General features: G+C 50.1%; 1 protein-coding gene across 4 annotated transcripts in view; it reads left to right on the top strand.

Moving 5' to 3' along the window:
- ASAP2 (ArfGAP with SH3 domain, ankyrin repeat and PH domain 2) overlaps positions 1–21,639 on the top strand; it is a 167,876-nt gene that overhangs the window by 132,577 nt on the left and 13,660 nt on the right. For all 4 annotated transcript variants that reach the window (XM_048222891.2, XM_057309395.1, XM_048222890.2 and 1 more), the window contains exons 16-22: positions 7,317–7,411; positions 12,720–12,909; positions 14,251–14,336; positions 16,163–16,278; positions 17,214–17,281; positions 18,531–18,644; positions 20,681–20,933. In XM_048222891.2, the coding sequence (XP_048078848.1) occupies positions 7,317–7,411; positions 12,720–12,909; positions 14,251–14,336; positions 16,163–16,278; positions 17,214–17,281; positions 18,531–18,644; positions 20,681–20,933 (922 nt within the window). The remainder of the gene's footprint in view (positions 1–7,316; positions 7,412–12,719; positions 12,910–14,250; positions 14,337–16,162; positions 16,279–17,213; positions 17,282–18,530; positions 18,645–20,680; positions 20,934–21,639) is intronic.

Below are 21,639 nucleotides of genomic sequence, written 5' to 3'. Positions count from 1 at the left end.
ACAGTGGGAAGTGTTCAGTGATTTTTGGTGAAATAATAATTGTTTATTTTGTACAAGGCACTTCACAGAGCACTTGATATATATTAGCCCTTCACGATAGCCCAATGACCTTGATATTTATCCGCACTTTACAAAGGAGGAAGTGAGGGTTAGAATGTTTTAATGCGCCCAAGGTTATGTAGTTATTAAAGTGCCAGCTCTGGAGGGGGGACCCTTTCATCTGATTCCACAGCTTGCACTTAACCTCTGAGGAGCCCGGGACATAAATTGTCCTTTGCTGGGGCGTGTCTTGCCGTGGGGTGAGCAAGTAGGCATCACTGCCGTCCCTCCCCGTCCCCCATCCGCCATCCCCATCCCTGTCTCCATTCCCAGCAAATGTTGAACAGCCTCTCCACGTGATGTTAGTACTCCCACCATGGCCTTTTTGTCAAGTCTTGGCCATCAGGAGTAACCAGTACGAGTTACCGACCGTGCGGTGGGAAAGAGGTGCTCGTATGGTGAGTTCACCTCACAAACCATGGCCCTCAGTGACTTCAGAAACAGAGTAGTGAAATGGTTAGGAAGTGATGAGTTTTGACTATTACTTTGTTTTTAATATGATTTATGTAACTGTACGTTTATATAGTGTAATTTTACTGATGGCACTCATGAGCCGGTAGGAGCCTGACCCCAGCACATCTGTGACACCTGCTTCAATGTGTCTCAGAGTCTACACTGATGGTCTTTTGGAGACTCTTGCCCACTAAACAGGAAAAGGCCAAGGAAGGTGGAAGGGAAGGTTTACATCTCAGTAGAACCGTGAGGTGGCTTCTGATGCTGGGTTCGAATCTTGGTCTCTCTCTCCTAGGGCCTCTGTCTGCACATGCTCACAGGAGTTTAACGTTTGGCCAGCTGTCAGCCCTGATGGAGCCATCAGGCAGAGCCTGCTTATTTAATATCCACAGGTGTTTCCAGAACCTGACCTCTGCCATAGTTCCAGACTCTTCCTCATGGTTACAGAAAAACAGGGGGATGGGGCACCTGGGTGGCTCAGTCGGTTAAGCATCTGCCTTCGGCTCAGGTCGTGATCCCAGGGTGCCAGGATCGAGCCCCACTTTGGGCTCCCTGCTCCGTGGGGAGCCTGCTTCTCCCTCTTCCTCTGCCTGCCACTTCCCCTACTTGTGCTGTGTCTGTCTCTGTCAAAATAAATAAATAAAATCTTAAGAAAGAAAAACAAGAAAAACAGAGGGAAAGGGCCTCTAATCTTGTGAGGTTCACTCTTACCCTCTGCTTGCCCCTCAACTCTGCCTGTGTGGTCATGTGCTTGCTCACAGGTGGTGGGCATTTCCCCAACCGCACCCACTGCGTGCCAGGACGGTGGGCCCGACATCCTGTCCCAGAACCTTACTGCTCAGCCATTAAGTCAAGCACTACATGGACAGTGTGTGTCAGGGCTTAGGATTCATTTGTAAAACGTGAGTTCAAGCCCTTTCTTTTTTTAAGATTTTATTTACGTATTTTTTAAAGAGTTATTTGAGAGAGAGAGGGGGAGAGCACTTAAGTGGGGGGAGGGGCAGAGGGAGAGGGAGAGAGAGAATCTCAAGCAGACTTCCAACACGGAGCCTAGGACCCTGAGATCACGACCTCAGCCGAAATCAAGAGTCGGACACTTAACCGACGGAGCCAGCCAGGCACTCCTATGAGTCCAAGCCTTGTTAAAGCACCCGAGTTCTTTGGTTCTGCTTAGACAGTTGGATGCTTGCACAGAGGATCTCCTGAAGGATTGACACATAGATGTCTGTGTGTGTGTGTGTTTAGAATTATGTCTGGCACATAGTAACTGAAGGATTCGCTCTCCTTATTCTCCAAGATGACTTTAAATCCTTTCGGAAGAATGGTCCGTGTGTCCTGGTGTGTGAATCCACAGGGAGATTCCACTCTGGTTGTCTGCTCCGTGTATGAGCCTTTAGGATGCGCAGAGCAGTGACGTCAGGGTCTTCGGTAGAGCTGTTCATCGTGGTGTGTGTTCTTGTCGATTAAACTTCTTCGCACCAGGTTCAGAGGGCGAACTGGAAAGTAACTTCCCAGCATCTCTTTGGGAGCGTCCTGGGCAAAATTGCTTTACAGGCTCCGTGATTCTCTGTCCTTGAGGGGAACCAGTACTCGTGCCCGCATCTCCGGGTGGTGTGCTGTGACAAGCGGGGATTGTCATTCTCTGGCTGGCGTGGTCTCCTCAACAGACAGACGCTCAGCACATACAATGTCGCTCCTGTCCTCCCATATGGCCTCACCAGATTCTTTACGATAAACCCTATTTGCTTCATTCCGTCAATTATTTTCTGGTCTCAGGTTTGCACACAGTTCCCTTGGATGGTACGCTGTGGCAGTTTCACCATTTCCTTTTTTATTTATTTTGCTTAAAAGCACGCTTGGTGTCCATATTGACTGAATGGGTTTCAGTGGCGTCCGTGAAAGTGGCTGGTTAGCAGTCTTCTTTTCTTCCCTCCACCTGCTTTTAGAACCACATCTTATTCGGCAGAGAGAAGCTGGATATGTGAAGGTACTAATTAGTTCTGGAAATTCATGCCGTTTGAACTGGTACTCCAGCACACACTGCTCTGTATCTTCAGATTTTAAAGCAAACCTGCTTTCAGAAATCCTCCTGGTAAACATAGATTTTGGAAAGGTGAATTTCCTCCCTACCATAGGTCATGATTTCAGCATTGATACTCAGTTCATATGTAAAACAGTACCACTGGTACTAAGGTCCTTGTATCATATGATCCATTTGACATCATACATGAAATTAATAAAGGACAATTTGATATTATGAAATCAAATTAGGGTCAGTAATTTTAAGATCTTTTCCATCAAATTGAAGAGCAGGGTCAGGGAGCTTAGGAGCATATATTGCTGACTCAGGCCTGTGTTCCCTGGCTTTCTCCTGCCTCCCTTCTCCAGAAGTTGTTAACGAGCTGTCCAGCATAGAGAAGGTCAGCCAACAGCCAGGTGGCAAGGAGAGCGTGTGGAGAGGGAGGCCCGTGGAGACCGACAGCTTCCTTACAGCTTGAAGTGCCATTTCACGTGGAACTGAATGAAAGCCACTCCCAGGAAACTAAGGGCAGCAAGACATGTGTTACCAGCTCTGATGTATTGAGCAACTGTTACACTCAGGCCGTGTCCGAGGTGCTTTGGGCACACCGTGTCCAACCCAAACAAGAACTCAGTCTTAAAAAATGAGGCTGGAGAGGTGAAGCCAGGATTTATACTCCGGACTGAGTTCGAGTCCCGTGTTGTAGAGATTACTTAAAAAAAAAATAAACTTAAAAAAAAGAAATCAAACACCAAAACATACACACACACACACCCCATATATATATATATATACACACACACACACACACACCATATATATATATACACACATACACACCATATATATATATACACACACACACATGTATATATATACACACACACACACCATATACATACACACACACCATATATATACACACACACACCATATATACACACACACACCATATGTATACATACACACACACCCCATATATACACACACACACACACCATATATATATACACACACATGTATATATATACACACACACCATATACACACACACACACCATATGTATATATACACACACACACCATATGTATATACACACACACACACACACCATATATACACACACACACCATATATATACACACACACCATATGTATATATACACACACACACACACCATATATATACACACACACACACCATATATATATACACACACACCATATGTATATATACACACACACCATATATACACACACACACACCATATATATACACACACACACACACCATATATATATACACACACACACCATATATATATACACACACACACCATATGTATATATACACACACACACACCATACACACACACACACCATATATATACACACACACACCATATGTATATATACACATACACACACACCATATATACACACACACACACCATATATATACACACACACACACCATATATATATACACACACACACCATATATATATACACACACACACCATATGTATATATACACACACACACACACACACCATATATACACACACACCATATATATACACACACACACACACCATATATACACACACACACACACACACACCATATATATATATATACACACACACACCATATATATATATATACACACACACACCAAAACATATATATATATAAAACAATTTATAATCATAGCAGTATTACTGAGAAGTATATTACATACTTTGTAAAATATGTCAAAAATACAATGTTTAAAGTCTTGGGTGAAAACACAATTTTTTTTAATGAAAACATAATTTCCATGTTCCCCAGAGTATCTTTTTTTGTGCTCCCTTTTTTGGAGATCAAAATTGAAAGCTTGCTGCATTTCTTAGCTCTGCCTTCTGGGGTTCAGTGCCCTCACTTCCCTGGGCCTTTACCCATTTGTACATTAAAGGTGTGTCGTGCTGTCTGGCCTTCCACACTGCTGGGATGTGAGCGGCCCAGGAACCCGTTGAGAGACCAAAAGTCTGCTTAGTTTCTGAGAGAAGCCAGAGTGGTTGACGAGGTTCACACGTGAGGTAACAGCAGCCCCCAGACTCGGCAGGAGGAGCCCACCACCCCCAGTGTGGCATCCTGTGGGCACAACGGGGCTGAGGCCCTCTCTCAGGGAAGTTCTTTCTCTCATTTGCCCACTGCTCCCCTTGAGGGGGTGACGCAGGGAAGAATGTACAACAGTAGATCTCCCTCCACCTGGAAGCATGAAAACAGGCAGGAGGTTTTCCCCATCCTCACCCCAAACTCTAAATACAATTTCTGGATGACATCTGAGGCCTCTCTCTGGCTCCGTGGACCCTGCACAGGTGGGTGCTGCAGCTCTCCAGGAACGTGGGACTCCCGTCCCTGCGCTCAGGTGCTTGCATGCAGTGACAGAGAGGCACACAGGGTTCCCCAAAAGCCAAGCGTGGTAAAGCGGGCGTCCTAACCAGGCAGCTGTCCTCCTGATGTACTCCTGCCATCTGCATACTCGTCGTGCTTAGTACAGACTTCTTTTCCAGCCCTCAGCACTGCGCATCTCTTTCTATGGACATCCCTCTCGTTCGATTGAGGTCTTTCCAAGCAGGGTCCTTCCTCACGCTCAGCACCCAGCACACCCGAGGACTCAGTCGGCATTTGCGAACTGTCCAGGGGCTGGCGTTTGCTTCACTGAGTGATGTGGCGCTCAAAACGCCCCAGACCCTCCTAGATCTGATCTGGCCCCGTGTCTGCTCCAGCATCACCCTCAAAGTCCTCTGGGAGTGGAGGGCGTGTGTGTTGGGGGCTGTTTCACACCAGCCTTCCTGTTTCCTTGGCTTCTGCCCACTTGGCCTGCTGGAACCCACATTTTCTTGACATGACCCTGCAGCCCCCATCTGCAAATGCTTTGCTTTTGTTGATGATTCTAAACGAGTTCTCTGCAGGCTGAAATATTCACTGGAACTTGGCAAAACTATGAGGCGGCACATTTCTCTGCATTGGACAAGTGTGACGCATGGATGTGGTGGCTCCCTGGACCAGCTGTCCCCTGGTAAAGCAGCCAAGTCCAAGCAGAAGGGAAGCAGCTTTCTGATTCCCGGGGAATTCTCCTCCTCATGCCCCCCTCCCATCTGCTTACCACAGACTCAGAGGCATGTGGGCCCCTCACTCACAGAGGGGTGCTGTGGCTTTTCTCTCACTTACCTTCTGAAAATGACAGGGCTTGGCTAAGGGATGGTGTCCACATTATACTAAAAGATGGGGTCACGGGAGCATGGCTGGCTCTAAACGGGTCTGATCCCAAGGTTCAGTCCTGGATCTGTCACTGACGATCTGAGAAATCCTTCGCAGGAGTTGACTCCTTGGTGCGTCCGTGTTGTCACCTGACAGTGGCTTGAGGCCACCAGGCCAGGACTGGGGACCTAACGTGGGGTTGGTTAGTGCTTGGTGCTTTGGGCCGTCTAGGATGATTTGTTCACTTACCAAGGACGGTAAAATTAGGAGGGCTCATCACGCAGTTAATAAGCTGATGCGTGTCCCCTGTCTTTCGGTGTCCCTCACAGTCCCATTTTGCTGCATCATGTTACTTGCCACCAGAATGTTCGACCTTGTCTAACTCAGATCCCTTTAGCCGGCCCCTTCAGTCCGCTCCGCCTGAAGAGAGAAGAGGCTGCTCAAGCAGCATCCTTAGCTCCCAGAACTTCCCTGGTTCCCGTGTGCCCACCTCACTCCTCGAGAGTGGAAGGAGCAGAGGCCCCCTGCTCCCCATTGTGCCATTTTCAACACGGAATTTAAAATATCTCTTCTCTCCAAAGCCCTGTGCTAGGTGCTCCCCCACGGTTTTGCTTCATTAAACATTGAAGAAGCTGGTCTCTGGCAGGTCCCGGGCTGGGTGCTAGGATAAGACGGTTAAACCCCTGCTTTTAGGGAGCTCCTGGTCCCTCAGAGTTTGTGCAGCCGTTCAGGAGGTGCCAGTCGCCATATCGTCAGGGTAGCTGCACGGAGACGAGCCGCGACATTTACCTTCCTCTCTGCTGCGTCGAGCGTAGCGCCTCGTATTCAATAAGCGTGAACTAAAATGTATTCATTTAATTTTTAACAAATAAGAAGGTTGATTGTCGAGTTGAGGACCTTACATTTGGAACAAATAAATTTTTAATGCTTCAGCTGATAGAGTGCTTTCACCTAAGTTGTCCCAGTTTATTATTATTACAACCCAGCAAGGCAGGTATCATCCCCATTTTACTGATGAAAAACTGAAACTTAGGGAAACTGACTTGTATGTGGTCACAAAGCCAGAAAATCGAACCATGATTTAAACCTGTCTTGGCTTCCTGGCCCAGCACCCTCTCCGCTAATCAGAACCACCTCCTCACTGTTGTCAATAGATCTTGTTAGATCCGTTTCACTTGCAGCGTGAGTTTTTTGGGGGGTGGGTAAGGAGGAAACTCCCTTTGGACCAAGTTACTGCTTCTTCCTGTCCATGTGGGTGCTTTATCCAGGGGACAGTTTATGAAAACGTTTCTCTGTAATAGACGTGCTGCTTCTTATCTCTGGTTTTACGGGTACCTTTGGGGTTTGGGTTTTGTCCATCTTTATTAACGGCCAACGACTTTATTACTCTATTTCTTAGTGCCCATTAAATAAATCATCAGATGCATGAGTAGCGTGTAGCCGTGGAATGGATTAATAATTGAGTGCCCTGAAATGGACTTCTGTTTTTGCAGCTTGCCAAGAATATTGGGAATGCGGGCTTTAATGAGATTATGGAGTGTTGCCTTCCAGCTGAGGACTCAGTCAAACCCAACCCGGGCAGCGACATGTAAGTATGGAACTGGCTGTTCTCGTTTTCTGAGGAAAGACTGGCCTTGTACCCGAGCCCCAAGAGACAGGAGACTAACAAGCTTGGGGTATCTCAGTGGTTGCTTCTTTAGGGAATAAATCATCCTTGGTGTGTTTTTGTAAGTCACCTTTTTGGGTGTCCAAATAAAAATTTGGTATGACTGGTTTTCATAGGAAGAAGCCACGGGAAGGCAGATTTGGCCGATGCTCTGAGTCTGTGAAGGATGAACAGCGCGTGTCGCCCTAGCTGGCAGCGTGTGGGTACCCCCTCACCTTCTGCCTCAGGGGAGTTCTCTCTCCCCTTCTCTCCACATAAATTCTCAGCCACTGGGAGGGTTAGTTGTCATAGATACATGACTGCGTATCATTTTCTTTCCCAGGGTCTTTGCAAATGTGGAGTGTGTTTTCTTCAACAAGAGTTTTCTGTTTTTGTTGTACTGCTGACACACAACCTGACTGAGAAGGTTTTGTGCCTCGTCATGCATCCCTCTGGCCCGATGAGGCAGAGCTTCTAGCAGGAGATTTTCCTGCCAGTCTTACCAAACAGAGCATAAATCACCGGATCACACTGGTCGTTGAGAGCGAGAGGTGGATGGAAAAGCAGCAGGTCAGGGCAGCGCATGGCCCGTCTGCTCCAAGTGGCTGGGGGGTGGCTACTGCCGTGTTGCCATGCAGAGTGGGGCAGACAGAAGGAAGGGGGGGGTGGCCGCAGGGCAGTAAAGACACAGTACCTGCATTCTTGTGGTGAGTCTGGATCCAAGTGTTCCAGCAGGAGAGGAGGAAATGAGAAAAATGTGATAGAGTAGAAAAATTCATTTACAGAGACAGCATTGCCCTTGGAAGAAGCTTGAGAGGGAATCGATGGCACAGGTCCTCCTACAGGGCATTAGGTGAGGAACAGTGAACTGTGCTTGAGAGAGCTTGGACACCTAGGAGGCAGTGCACAGGCCCGTAGCAAAAGCTGAGAACTTTGGTGTTTGTAACCAGTTTGCTGGGACGTGTCTGGGAAGCTGAGATTGTAGGATCTGTGTTCTTTTGCATTGAGGAGAGGTAACTTAATGCAGTGAGACAGCCTAGACATCTAAGGGCGTGAACACAGCCCGTGGCCAGTAGGTATCTGGTATCCGAGTTGAGCATTTGGCTGGTGTTGGATTAGGGTCAATTCATGTTGGAATCCTGTAGCCAATGTTTGTGTTGTAGCATTTCTGTGAGATTGGATACCAGGCACGAGGCTAAGTTATGTCCTGTCTGGATGAAGATCTGAGTTCCAAAACTGTATTCTTACCCAGACCTGGAGAGGCAGTATGGGACGTAGAAATCCAGCCCTTCCCCCATGGTGGGACCTGGGCAGGCCTGCTGGCTTCCCAGAGCCGTCTCCTCTAACATAAGCCGGAGATCACACCCCCCTGCTCACAGAGACGTCGGGATGAACATCTGCACGATGATGAGGTGGCACGAGCATTTAGGTGGTGTTGGCAGCTCTGTTCGCTCGCCATGGGTGTGGGCAGTAGAGGCAGCGTAAGTGCTACACACGGATCCCACAGACCCCAAAAACTTAGGGTCCTTGCAATTTAAGTTTTAATTAGACAGTTACGCAGAGGTGAGACAGCTCTCCCTAGGATAGCTAGAAGATGCTGTTTAGTAAAGGAAGCTCCGTGGTCCGGTGTGGCACATTTATAGTCTAATTGATACCTGTGCTCAAACAGAAGGTACCAGTCTCCTGAAATGCTGAAATATTGATCAATGTTGAACAAAGCATATAATAAATAATTTCTTCCAAGTACCAAGGGTGCTTTATAAAAGCAGAGAATTTGTTTATTCTGGGGCTAGATGATTCTAAAAAATGAACACTACCTGCTTCGAATCCTTCAATATGAATGTTCTGTCTGCATTGAGACCCCCCCAACCTTGGCACAAATGAAAAGGAAGTTTAGCCCTCCCTCTCTCTTTTTTTCCCCCAAAATGAGGGCGGATGGCCAGTGTGATGGCAAAATGCCACCTGCTTTCATACCCACTCAGGTGAAATTAACTGCTGGGCTCTCTCCACTCCCATAGCATTTGGCTCTGTTTTAAAACCTTTGATCCCACGTTCTACCATACCGAAATATTGACACCTGTTTCTCTCATAAATTGCATCTTCCTGATTTTTGTATCTCCTGCCATAACATGTTGCTCATCGTGGTTCAATACATATTTAATGAATCAATGAGTCAAAGATAAAGTCCCAGCCCTGTGGCTACTTAAACAAGCTGCTATTTTACTTGCACATGAGGAGTGTACTGTTGCTGGCTTCATCTCAGGAGAACACACCATCTGCAGATAAAGCTGTTGAAAGGGAAGCCAAAGACCCTCTAGTGGCCTGTGAATCCCCAGATTTTTGATTTGGGGGAGTATGCAGAGAGAGAAATAGGTGGAAAGGGGGAAGCACGTGGATTAAGGTCTGCTTACGGAGGCAGCGCTGTTCCTCCTCTGTGATCCAGGACCCTTACACAGGCCCATCCTTCAGAAGTACAGGAAACCTCTCCTGAACACGTGCCAAAAGTGTTGCTATTTTAAGTTCACTGCTTTTCTCCAGAAGTCTGAGCCTTTCCAAAAAGCAAGAGGCGGGGAGGGGATCGTGCTGGCAGAGTGAATTGCTTCACAGAGCCGCGGAGCGTGGAGGTGCATAAAGCAGGTCTGTTCCCGGGCTTGTGTAGGAATGACCTTCAGGGGATGCAGAGCCCTGGACAGATGAATAATACATTAAAAAAATAAGTAAAGGGTCCAGGATCTCTCTAGCTCCTTCCAAGGGAGGCAGGGGAGGTCACCGTAGTGATCGTCCCACAACGATTATTGAAGCTCCCTAAAACTTGACAGCCATCTAGTCTAACCGCTCATCATAAGAGACCTGTAGCATTTGAATCATTGTGAGATACCGTATATCACCAAGCCCAGCAGGTCACTGAGCAGTTCCCTATGTGCCACACTGTGCGAAGCCCCCACTGCGTGAGGAAACAGAATCTCATGTCCCTCCATGGACTTCAGTTTACTTCTCTGTAAGGTGGAGACAAAGCTCAAAGCCTTGCTGTGAGGACCAGTGAGACTGCACATGTCAACTCAACCTGTAAGCCCACGGAGGTGCACATTCGTGAGGCGTGCGACACACACAAATTGTTCAGCACAATTCAGGCAGCCTGCATTTCACAAACACCCAGGCTGTGGATGTCTTAGGTCAGGTCTTCAGCAGTGGGGAGTGAAGCCCCTGCTACCCTCTCGGAGCCTGGAGTTGACCTGCCCACTCCCTGCCCTAGGGCACTGCAGCCTGGGCCCCGGGGTGCTGACCTGAGGGGCAGTGACTGGTGGTGACCCCAGAGGCGGTTGGCACAGCCCTGGACAGGATGGGAGGGAACAGTACCTGAGCTGAGAAGAGCTGACCAGGTTCCACTTGCACTACGAGCCCAGTCGTTCCATGCTGGTGTTTCTAGAACGCTGTGCTAAACGCCTAAATGTGTCTCTCACGTAACCTGCGGCAGTGCTGTGAGCAGGTGGTGTCACGGGGAGGGCTTGCCCACAGTGCCCTCCAGCGGAGCCGGCAGAGCCAGTCTGAGCAGCTGTCTGACTGAGAGCCCGGGCCATGCCATCTCAGAGCCGACCACCAGGCCCTGGCTTTCCCTTCCGCCCCCCCCCCAACTTTTTGAAACTTCGGGGCACTTCACACTTGGCAGAAAGAGTAGTTTCCAGAAAGGAGCCAAGGACCTTGATCCTGTAATGCCATTCTCCCTGCGTCTCTGTACATCTGTTGGCCAAAGTGAAGTTTTTGTATTGTTGGTGCAATTTAGTTTTCTCTGACATGCTTTTTTTTAACAGCTTTATTGAAATATGATTCATATACCATACAGTTCACCCATTTAAATGTAAATTCAGTATTATTCACATGTTCACGGAGTGTGCATCCATCACCACCATTTTATTTTATTTAAAGATTTTATTTATTTGAAAGAACGAGCACGAGAGGTGGGGGGAGGGGCAGGGGGTGAAGCAGATTCCCCGCTGAGCAGGGAGCCCAACGTGGAACTCGACCCCAGGACCTGAGCTGAAGACACTTAACCAACTGAGCCACCCAGGCGCCCAATTACCACAATTTCAGAACATTTTCATCCCCCCAAAACAAAACCCTGCACCTGTTAACCAGCACCCCCTCACCCCCCAGGCCCTGCTAACCCACCTTCTGTCCCCGCAGATTTTCCTCTTCCAGGCATCCCGTGTACGTGAGAGCATACAGAGTGTGGCCTCGTGTGGCTTCTTTGACCTGGAGGAATGTTTTCAGGGCTCGTCCACGTAGCAGCCTGTGTCGGCACTTCGTTCTCTTGTGTGGCTGTGTGGAGAGACCACATTTTGTCTGTCCATTCATCAGCTGTTGGGTTTCTGGGTTGCCCCCTGACCCTGCTGCCCTGATGGCCGCAGGCAACTTAGCATTATTCAACAACTTAACATTATTGTGCCTCTCGAAAATCCTGTCCACGTCTTTTATTGTTTGGCTGTTTTTTGTTAAGTGTTGGAGTAAAATGCAGAGAGTCCCAGCCAGGAGCTACTGTTTTTTTTTTTTGCTCTCTGTCTTTGAAGTTCATCAGCAAGTCCCAGGGTCCTAAGGCCCCACCGTGTGCCCTGCAAATGTCAGTTCACGTACTTGTCACTATTGCGCTCGGCTGTGTAGTACACACTTGCACAAATAAGACTTGAGGCCTCTGGAATGGAGTGCTTGTCCTGGGACACACGTCAGTGTGATGAGGGCGGGGTTTGAACCGGTGCTGCTTTTGGCTTCCCGGAGTTGCTGCCACTCCATGGTCTGTGGGGAGGCGGAGTCTTGAATACAGGGCCACGGGAAGGCCAGAACACAGACGGCAGAGACTGACCGTTTGTTCTGGCTCATCAGACGTGGCGCGCGCCTCTCCTGCCAGGCACGGTGCCCGGGACTGAGAAGATAGCGTCCTCACCCTTGCGGAGGGCCTCCCAGTCCGCCTAACCTGGCCGACTACTGTTGGCCCCTGAGTAAGGCCCAGGCACCCTGACCCGGGCCCTGAGGCCTCTTGGGTTGGAAACTGGAAGATGTCAGTGCTTCTTAAAAGGGCTCCAGGTGTCCCTGGATGTTGGCGCTGCCGTGGTCACACAGCGGCCCCCTTCCTCCACGCCAGCGCTTCCTGCACAAGGGTGTGAGCAGGATTTTTAAAAATTGTTCCAGATGGTTGAAGGTTAGGTATGTTTGAATAGAGGCCCTTAATCATTTACAAGGCAATTATGCTTGATTTCAGGAATGCCAGAAAGGACTACATTACGGCCAAGTACATCGAGAGGAGATATGCAAGGAAAAGGCATGCGGATAATGCAGCAAAACTTCACAGCCTTTGTGAGGCCGTCAAAACAAGAGATATTTTTGGGTTACTCCAAGCGTATGCTGACGGTGTGGATCTTACAGAAAAAATCCCACTGGCCAACGGACATGTAAGAGTGTGGCCTGCTCCTTTTAAAGAAAAGGGGGGAGGAGTGGCAAGGCAGTATAATCAGAAATGCTGACAAAGTAGTATAGTTCTCTGAAGGAAGATAGCATTGAGTTCAGGGGAAGAAATTGGTGGTTTATTCTTAAATCAAAAATAGACCGCCAGCCCTGGAAGGAAAGGCCAGTCCTTGCCAGGAGGGAGCATCTTCTCAGGGACCCGAGCAACCTGAGAGAGGTCCTGTCTCTGGTGAGCAGGGATCCAGACGTTCAATAGCAGCTGCTGAGGCCTCTGGGAAGGAGAGCTCCCCAGCCCGCTCCCTTCCCTGCGCCCTCCTCCCCGAGGGAAGAGGAAAAGAGGGACATCCCCCGGTCTCCTGGGAGAATCCTGTTGAGCGGGTGAAGTCTTAAGGTGGGGTGGGATCTTACTGTCAGGATCGAGTCTACAGGAAAACGATTACCAGTGTCACAGGTTGGCATGTATCCTAATTCTCTTGCATGGGTGACCTTGCAGACACACACACACACACATTTCCTAGAAGCCTCCTTAGCATCATAATGAAGGCGCAGGGTGCTGGGCTGTTACCCTTAGCAGTCCGAGCACACGTCATGTGGAGCTTGGTATTCCACGTTAAAGAGAGAGAGAAGTCAAGCCCAAGTGGTCCAGGGCAGAGCGTGCTCAGCTCGGAGCCGTGCTGCGGCCAGAGGACAGGGGAGTGACCCTGGCTGGCTGGGCAGGCCAGGCAGATGGATTGGGGGCACCTCCCTCTCTGCCCCATGTTCCCCATTGCATGGATGTTTCCTTTGCCTTCAGCTCTCTCGCCCACCCACCTACCTGAGACAACCCTCCTCTGGTCTGTCCTCTCCCACCTGCCAGAATCACTCTGAGAAAAGGCAGTGGGGTCAGGGGTCCCCTAGTATAAATTGGAGGCAGTCTGGGCATTAGCACCGATGGCCCTCTCTGTAATGAAAAACATGAACACAGGCATTAGAGACTGGGTAAGGAGGCCCAGGGAATATTCCTCGTGTCTGAACGAAGACCACCCCCTTACAGGTAACACCTTCTGTTAGTAGTGCGGGGATAGGGACACAGAGATTGAGGGGACTCGGAGATGAAAGCCCTGAATTTCTCGTTACTTCCTGTGGAGGAAGGAGGACCAGTCTCAAAGTTGCAGGTTCACAAGGACAGAGTTTCCCCTGGAGATTAAAGGGGCCGTGTACCTTAGAGATTAATGTTTTGAAAGAAAGAATAAAAGGCTTTTGGAAGAGAGATACACGATTTCACTCACATTGGACACAAAACTGAATGCTCCCCTTGGAATTCTAGAATGTTTCTGTTTGGTCTTCAGGAGCCAGATGAAACTGCCCTCCATCTTGCAGTCAGATCGGTGGACCGGACTTCTCTCCACATTGTAGACTTTTTAGTTCAGAACAGGTAGGTGTTCTAAAATTAGGGGAGGCATTTGATTTTGTTCCTTGGTGTTTCCAAGGAAGGATCAGGTTCCTCCCTCATTGTGTGGCCAAGATGCTGGGATTTCCCAGGCCTGAACATGAACCATGGGACAGGAAAAGAGCTGCCAGGAGTGGGGTATTCCAGCGTCGTCCCAAAGAAGCCCTAGAGTGTGAGGACAGAGACCCTTCTTGGTATCTGTAGGGCCCATCTGCTGAGTTCTGGGCCCTGGAGGGCAGACTCTGTGTGGCCCCCACGACCACCTGTGTGCACAGTGCCCTTCCCACACTTGTCCCCCGAGTGTCTCACGAGACCCAGGCTGGGTGCCCTGAGCAGTGGGGAGAGTAAAAGGGACGCATAGAAGATGCATACTTGAGCCACCCGCCTGAGCTGAGGTGGTAAACCGCATCACTGGACTGTGGGCATTTTGTCTGGTTTGAAAAGTTGTATCTAATTTTTAATTAGAAGTTCCCTTTAAAGAATGTGCTAGTGCGCTTACCTGGCTCCATAGTCCTGTTGTCTGGTGCGTTCCGCCTCACTCGGGTGCACAGCCCGCCTGGGGCAGCAGGCCAACCATAGAGCCCCGTCGCGGTGTGTCTTGACTCCCTGATCATGGTTTGAGGTGTGTGGAGGCGGAGGTGCTGGTCAGAAGCCACTGAAATTGCTCCAAATGGAGTGGAAAATTCCACCATGCAAAAGCAAGGTCCTGTTTTGCATTTCGGCCTTTCCCTGCTGTTCCTGGGGCGGGGCGGGGAGTGGGGGGAGATGGCCAGAGGAGAAGAGCTGGAGGCAGGTCAGCAGTTTGCTGGACTCAGTGGAAGTCCCCCTCTGTGGGAGCCGGGGTGCCCCCCCCCCCCAGTGCCCAGCGCCGCTCAGTGGCTCAGTGGACAGTGGATGAAACAGCTCGGTGACACCATCCTCCTTCAGTGGAAACTTGGAGCGTGAGAAGGGAAATCCTGATTTCTTTTCTTCTACACTGGAAGGAGGGCAGCAGGAAGAGGGGAGAGATCAGAAAATGAGGCTTATTTTCACCCTGAAAGTGTAGCAGGTTCTGTTTTGATGAGAGCAGTGGGTATCACCTGCTGACTGTCCCCCATCTGTCCCTTCAGGGGCCACAAAGCCCCCCTGTCCCTCCTGCTCAGAAGGACAGCCGCGTTCCAGGGCTGCCTCCACCGGTAGGTTGAGTGACTTTGTCTGAGGAGCACAGTGTCTTCGGGGGTAAGCCGGTCTTGTTTTACCCTGGAAGGACTTTTGGAATCTCATGATTGCCCCTTTGGCTGTTTTCAGGGTAGTCCGGGGCCCACAGACTCAGGAGTTTTCACATTCTGGGCTTTGGAAAAGTGGCTCTTCCCTTTCCTGGCAAGAGTGTCAATATGATGAAAAAAGCTTTCCCTGTCCTTCTGTGGAACAGGATGGCAAGTCACACGGGCTTCCTGAGGCCCAGACAGACCTTCAGCCTCTGGGCACTGAGGGAGAAGCGGGAGGGTGCCGTGTTTCGGGGAGGCCCCGGAGGAGGCAGGATGCACCCCTGGCCCCTGTTCAGCAGCAACACGGGTGCCTCTGTCTGGCCTTCGCCATTGTCACTAGTTCCCTGCTGGCCTCACGCCAAGACCGCCTCATCTGCACGAGCAGGCCTGGTGCCCCCATCCCTCCACCGCGGAGGAGGATTGCGAGAAATCCCCCACTCGGTGATTTGACGGCTTGCTGCCTCTCCTGCTCACGTGCCCAGGCCCCTGCCTGGCTGGGCAGTGCAGGTCCCCTGGCCTGTGACTCACTGATCGTTCTCTTCCTCTGCCCCTGTTCTTGGCCAGTGGGAACCTGGATAAGCAGACAGGGAAGGGCAGCACCGCCCTGCACTACTGCTGCCTGACGGACAACGCCGAGTGCCTCAAGCTCCTGCTGCGGGGGAAGGCCTCCATCGAGACAGGTGAGCAGGCCTGGGCCTCCGGCCTGGGCTCCTGTCAGCCAAGGAGACACACATCCTGCCCCCCGCAGGCCCCACAAGGCTGCTGTGGTCCCATGTTTGTCGGCGGTTTCCTCCATCTGGGACATCGCAGATGTCCCCTCATGGGCAGGTGCTCTGTAGGTGATGAGAGGCCGAGCACAGGCCTGGCAGATGCCTCGTGCTGGGGTGAACTTGAACAAGGTTTGGGGCATCTTGCCCTCCTCTTCAGAACCCCCAGCCAGGATCAGACTTAACCCCTTCCTGGCTCTGGGGGGAAGCTTTACTGGAAGTTACTGTTCACTGCCCCTCCTGCACCGAGACTCCTCCACAAGGGACCCTGATCTTCTGGGCCTTCATCCCTCCCTCCGCCAGGGGACCCTGATGCACCAATAGCCGGCCTGAGAGCAGGCAGCTGTGATCACATTGTGTGGAAGTGTTTCTGAAGAGCCATTGAACAGAGAGCAAAGAGAACAGAAAGAAGGCACACACCTGTTTGAGCCAAGTTTCTCTCTCTGTCTTTTCCTTCCTTCCTTCCTTCCTTCCTCTCTCTCTTTCTTTCTTTCTTTCTTTCTTTCTTTCTTTCTTTCTTTCTTTCTTTCTCAATAACCAAACATTGTTGATGGAGGCTTATTTGGAAGAAAATCACAGTTTCAGATTTACAAACCACTGAGAAGGAGTTCAGTTCTGCTTCCGTGGTGAGCACAAATGGTCTTTTAAAGTCTCACCGACCATACGCTGCTTCGGTTCTGTAGAATTGGAAGGCCACTGCAGCTCTCCCTGCTGCACACTGCGCATCTCATCAGTCATGCGCAGTTTCACTCCATGCTGCCTGCCTGTTTCTTCTTCTAATTGCCTCTTGGTATCAGACCTTTGCTTATTTTTGCCGTGACGCCTCCTTGTGTTGCCCTGTCTTTTAGCTAACGAGTCCGGAGAGACGCCACTGGACATTGCCAAACGCCTCAGGCACGAGCACTGCGAGGAGCTGGTGAGTCTCCCTCCGGCACGGACCGAGGGAAGGCACCCTGCCTGGGCCGGGGAGGGGCCCTTCCTTCTGTGAAGAGGGTCTTCCCGCAGTTGGACCCCAAAGGGGACAACCAGGAGGAAGCATACTCGGGGAGTCTTTGGAGAGGAGGTGACCACTCCCCTCGTAGTGACGCTTGGAACACAAGTCGGAATGTGCTGGTTGGATACGTGGCATTCCCTGGGGCAAGTGGAGCAGAGATCCGGAGGCCACCACAGCTCCGGCTCTTCTCTGGAGTCTCTAAGCCGCTAGCTCTTCCCCTTGCAGCGGCATCCAAAGCTGGTGTGTGTATTTAGTTCCCCAATCCCAAACCATTTGGGTTGTTCTGCACCATCTTTTCCTGTCCTGTTCTAGAAGGAGAGGCGGCGTGGCCAGTGGACAGAGCCCACGGGGTCAGGCATTGTAAGGGCTCCCACTGTGACACAGGGAGGTCACGCCAATGCCAACTCTCGCACTGTTTCCTTATTTGTAAAGTATTGATCTATTATACCAGTTTGCGAGGTTGTGGCAAGAATTAACCTTGCCCTGTGTGAAGCTCAGTAAGTGCTCAGTAAATAGGACTACTGACAGTAAGTACTGTGGAAGTGTCAGGTGAGTGAGAGGTGCTGTTCTCAGTACTTCAGAGCCACTCACTTAATCTCGAGAGCCACCTTATGGCGTGGCTTCTTCTGTTATCCCTATTTTACAGATGAGGAAACAGGCAGACAAGGGTTAAGGAACTTGCCTAGGGTCACACAGCTACTCTCTGGCTGTGGAGGAAGTTAAGGGCTAACGTGCTAAGATACCCACTGAGTCTGATGAATTCGCTTCTCTCCTGTGTATTTAACATGGAACTGGGTGTCTACCTTCCTTGAGAGAATTGGGAGAATAGCCATTCACATCCTTTCTCTGTGGGGCTTAATCTCTCATGCTGGCCAAGAATAGTTAACAGTTAGTGGACACGTACGTTGTCCTCTGTTAAGTTTGCTCCCATGTGTGCCCCTCAGCACCTGCAGGCCAACCATTAGCCTTTAGATCTCAAATAGCCCTCGCCTGCGCACAGCGCTTTACAGTTTACAGAGCACTAAATGGGAGTTTCGAGGTTTGAGTTTCAAGGTCCCAGTGAAGTAGGGAGGGTCCTACTTGCCCTGGAGGGTCTCTGCCTCCCCTCCTCCCACTGCCCATGGGTGCCCGCCTCACGGGAGACGTCACTGACAGCCCTTCATCTTCTCAGCTGACTCAGGCCTTATCTGGGAGGTTTAACTCTCACGTCCACGTCGAGTACGAGTGGCGACTGCTCCACGAAGACCTGGATGAGAGCGACGACGATGTGGACGAGAAATTGCAGGTCAGTGCGGGCTGCAGGACGCCGGGAGTGTTGTAATGAGCTCCGCTCCGAGCAGTGTGGCTCCTAGAATATAATCAGGCACAGAGTGGTTTTGTACAAAAAGTAGAGTTAATTCTTTGCTTCCATTGATCTCAGTAGCTGTTTGGTTTGGGCCTTCCTGCAGCTGCCAGCGGTCCCCCAGCTCCTACGAGTGTTGATTTACAGGAATGTTACTTGTGTCATCTGCTGCTCACCTTCTGATCTGAGGGAAACATATGGGGGGCCTTTGTTTCTAGTGGGTTTTAGAGGAAGCCCGTGCACCATGGATGCGACAAAGAGCCAGGGGTCCCCAGCATCACAGGTCCTGTTCACCCAGTTGATCGTCAAAACCTTAGCTAGAATTAAATGACCATTAGAGCTCTGGGTCCAACTTTTTCCTTTATCAGATTGGGTCATGGAAGCGTCAAGAGAGGTTGACTCAGCTACAGCGAAGCCAGTATTTAGAGACCAGCTTGAGGCCAGACAGAGGGCACTGGCCTCCAAGTCCAGATCTCTGCTCATGACACTCTGTTTTGCACACTTGGGGGGACACCCTGGCAGGTTACCACTTTCATGTGGGTCTCAGAGCTGAGTCAGACTCCAGCAGACTGACTCCAGAGCCCACACTCCTAGCTGCTAGGAAATTCATGGGGAATGCCATGTAAAGTTTTCCTTTTTTCTGTAGGACTTGAGTGTCCTGATGTGCACCTAGGTTGTCTGATTATATACATACATGGCATTTCCAGAACCTCCTCGGCTATCCTTGTTGTGGAGCCGTTCACATCCATACTTACTATCTCTTAGATTAAGAAACTTCTCCACTGAGTTAGCTGTAAAATAGTGTCCAAGTGAGAAGAGCTGACTAATGTTATACTTACCCACCCTAAAAAAAAGATTGGAAACATCGGCCTCAGGGCAAGTCCACACATCAGGGTAGTATGACCCAGCAGGTCACATAGTCCCAGTAAAAGTCTGACAGCAAGTGCTGACACTCATCCACCCCTCCCTGTTTCCAGCAGAGGTTGGTATAGTTCACGCAGCCACGGGCTCTGTTGAATTTAAAACATATGTGAAGGGAACCAGCCATCAAGTTCTGCGCAGCTGAGCTGGGTTTGAGCCATTGGATTGGCCAGAGCCTTGACTGGGCAGGTGGTCCTGTGAGGGGCAGTGGGGAAGACAGCCAGTACTGTATCCGCTAAATTCCTGGCGCAGTGCTAGAGAAGCGAAGTTCTACCCATTGAACAGATGAGAAATAGAGTCAGCAAGGTTAAGGTAGTTGCTTGAGATCGTAGCTCTTATAATAAAGCTGATTTTGGAAATAAATTAGATCTGGTTTACATGCGTCCTGATTTCATACACATGACCTTCAGGGGAGCAAGGGTCAGCAAACCAGAAGGGCCAAGTAATAAATATTTCAGGGTTGTGGGCCTAAAATATCACCATTTTTACTGCAACTACTCAGGTGTGCCACGGTAGCTTGAAAGCAGACATAAACAGTATGTAAATGACCAGGCATGGTGGTGTTCTAATAAAACTTTGTTTATAAAAACCAGCGGTGGCTCACAGGCCATGGTTTGCTGACCCCCAAGTTAGAGGATTCTCGAGAGTTCAGTTCATTAGGGAAGAAAGCATCGATCCCTCCTGAATTTGCCGCCTAGCTGTTGGGGATTGATTGCAGCTGGGTGCTCAGTTGAAAGTGTGTTTACAAACAGGAAATGCAGTGAAAACACAGATCTAGGTTAAGATAACTCCGGCGAGCAAAGATGAAATAGCCTATATTTTCAATCCTTCACAGAATGGAGAATTGTAAATTATAAATCATGGCTTTTGGGGCGGGGGGAGTGTCTCTATGAAGAGACATGATAAGAGTAACTTTCAAATCTTGCGGCTCTCATGTAACAGTTGAGAGCCCAAAATGCACCTGCCCGAGTAGCAGCGGTGTGCATGAGGTGGTCACCAGTAGACCGGACGCTGTGACCAAGAGGTCGGTGTGTGTGCATTTCCCCCCCCCTCTGCAGCCCAGCCCCAGCCGGCGAGAAGACCGGCCCGTCAGCTTCTACCAGCTGGGCTCCAACCAGCTGCAGTCCAATGCCGCATCTTTGGCCAGAGATGCAGCCAGCCTGGCCAAGGACAAGCAGAGGAGCTTTGTGCCCAGCATCCTGCAGAACGAGACGTACGGCGCGATCCTCAGTGGCAGCCCGCCACCCACCCAGCCTGCGGCCCCCAGCATCGCCAGCGCGCCCCCGCTGCCCCCACGGAACGTTGCCAAAGGTACGGAACTGCTGTGGCTCCTGCCGGCGCACGAAGGGCGTGGTTTGGTTTTTGCGTTGGGAAGTTTATAGTTGCTTTGCCCCCTGCTAGATGACATTGGGGGGTGGGGTTCGACTTAGAGTTATGTTGTTGGCATCCTAAAGGAGCTCTTCATTCTTAGGGTGCTGCAAGGGGGTAGAGCATCTGACTTGATCCTTGTTCCGGGCGGAGGTGTGGCATCTGTGTCACGTGGGGAGTGCGGGGACTCCGCCCGGGCAGGCCTGAGGTGGGTGGCTCAGCTCGTGATGCTGGTCCTGTGAGACATTTTCCTGCAGACCTTCTTTCTGTTCCTTTTTTCTCTGCTTTTACCACTCACTACCCTTCCCTCTGCCTTCATTCTTTCCTGTTTCCTTTCGCCCAGCCTGCATTCAGCCAGCTTGTGGTGCCTGTGATTATTTTTTATCTCTGTGATCCCCATGAAATGAAGGATAAAAAGATGCTAATTTGGTGAACGATACTCAACCGTGTTGTAAAAATAGAAAATAATCCTGCGGGTCCGACCAGTGCCTTAAGTGCCAAAGCTTGCTACGCTTACCTTGGTTACTTGGTCCCAACTGAATGAGTTTGACTCAACAGATGCTGGTTTTTCTTTTTATGAAAATGGAAACTGAGGCCCCCCAAAAGTTAAGTGATTTTCCCAGGACCGAAAGCCAACTGGCTCTTCCGC

Source organism: Ursus arctos, unplaced genomic scaffold (assembly GCF_023065955.2).
Source record: "Ursus arctos isolate Adak ecotype North America unplaced genomic scaffold, UrsArc2.0 scaffold_8, whole genome shotgun sequence".
NCBI lineage: Eukaryota > Metazoa > Chordata > Mammalia > Carnivora > Ursidae > Ursus > Ursus arctos.
Note: the sequence above shows the minus strand (reverse complement) of the source record. Positions and strands in the feature narration are given on the sequence as shown.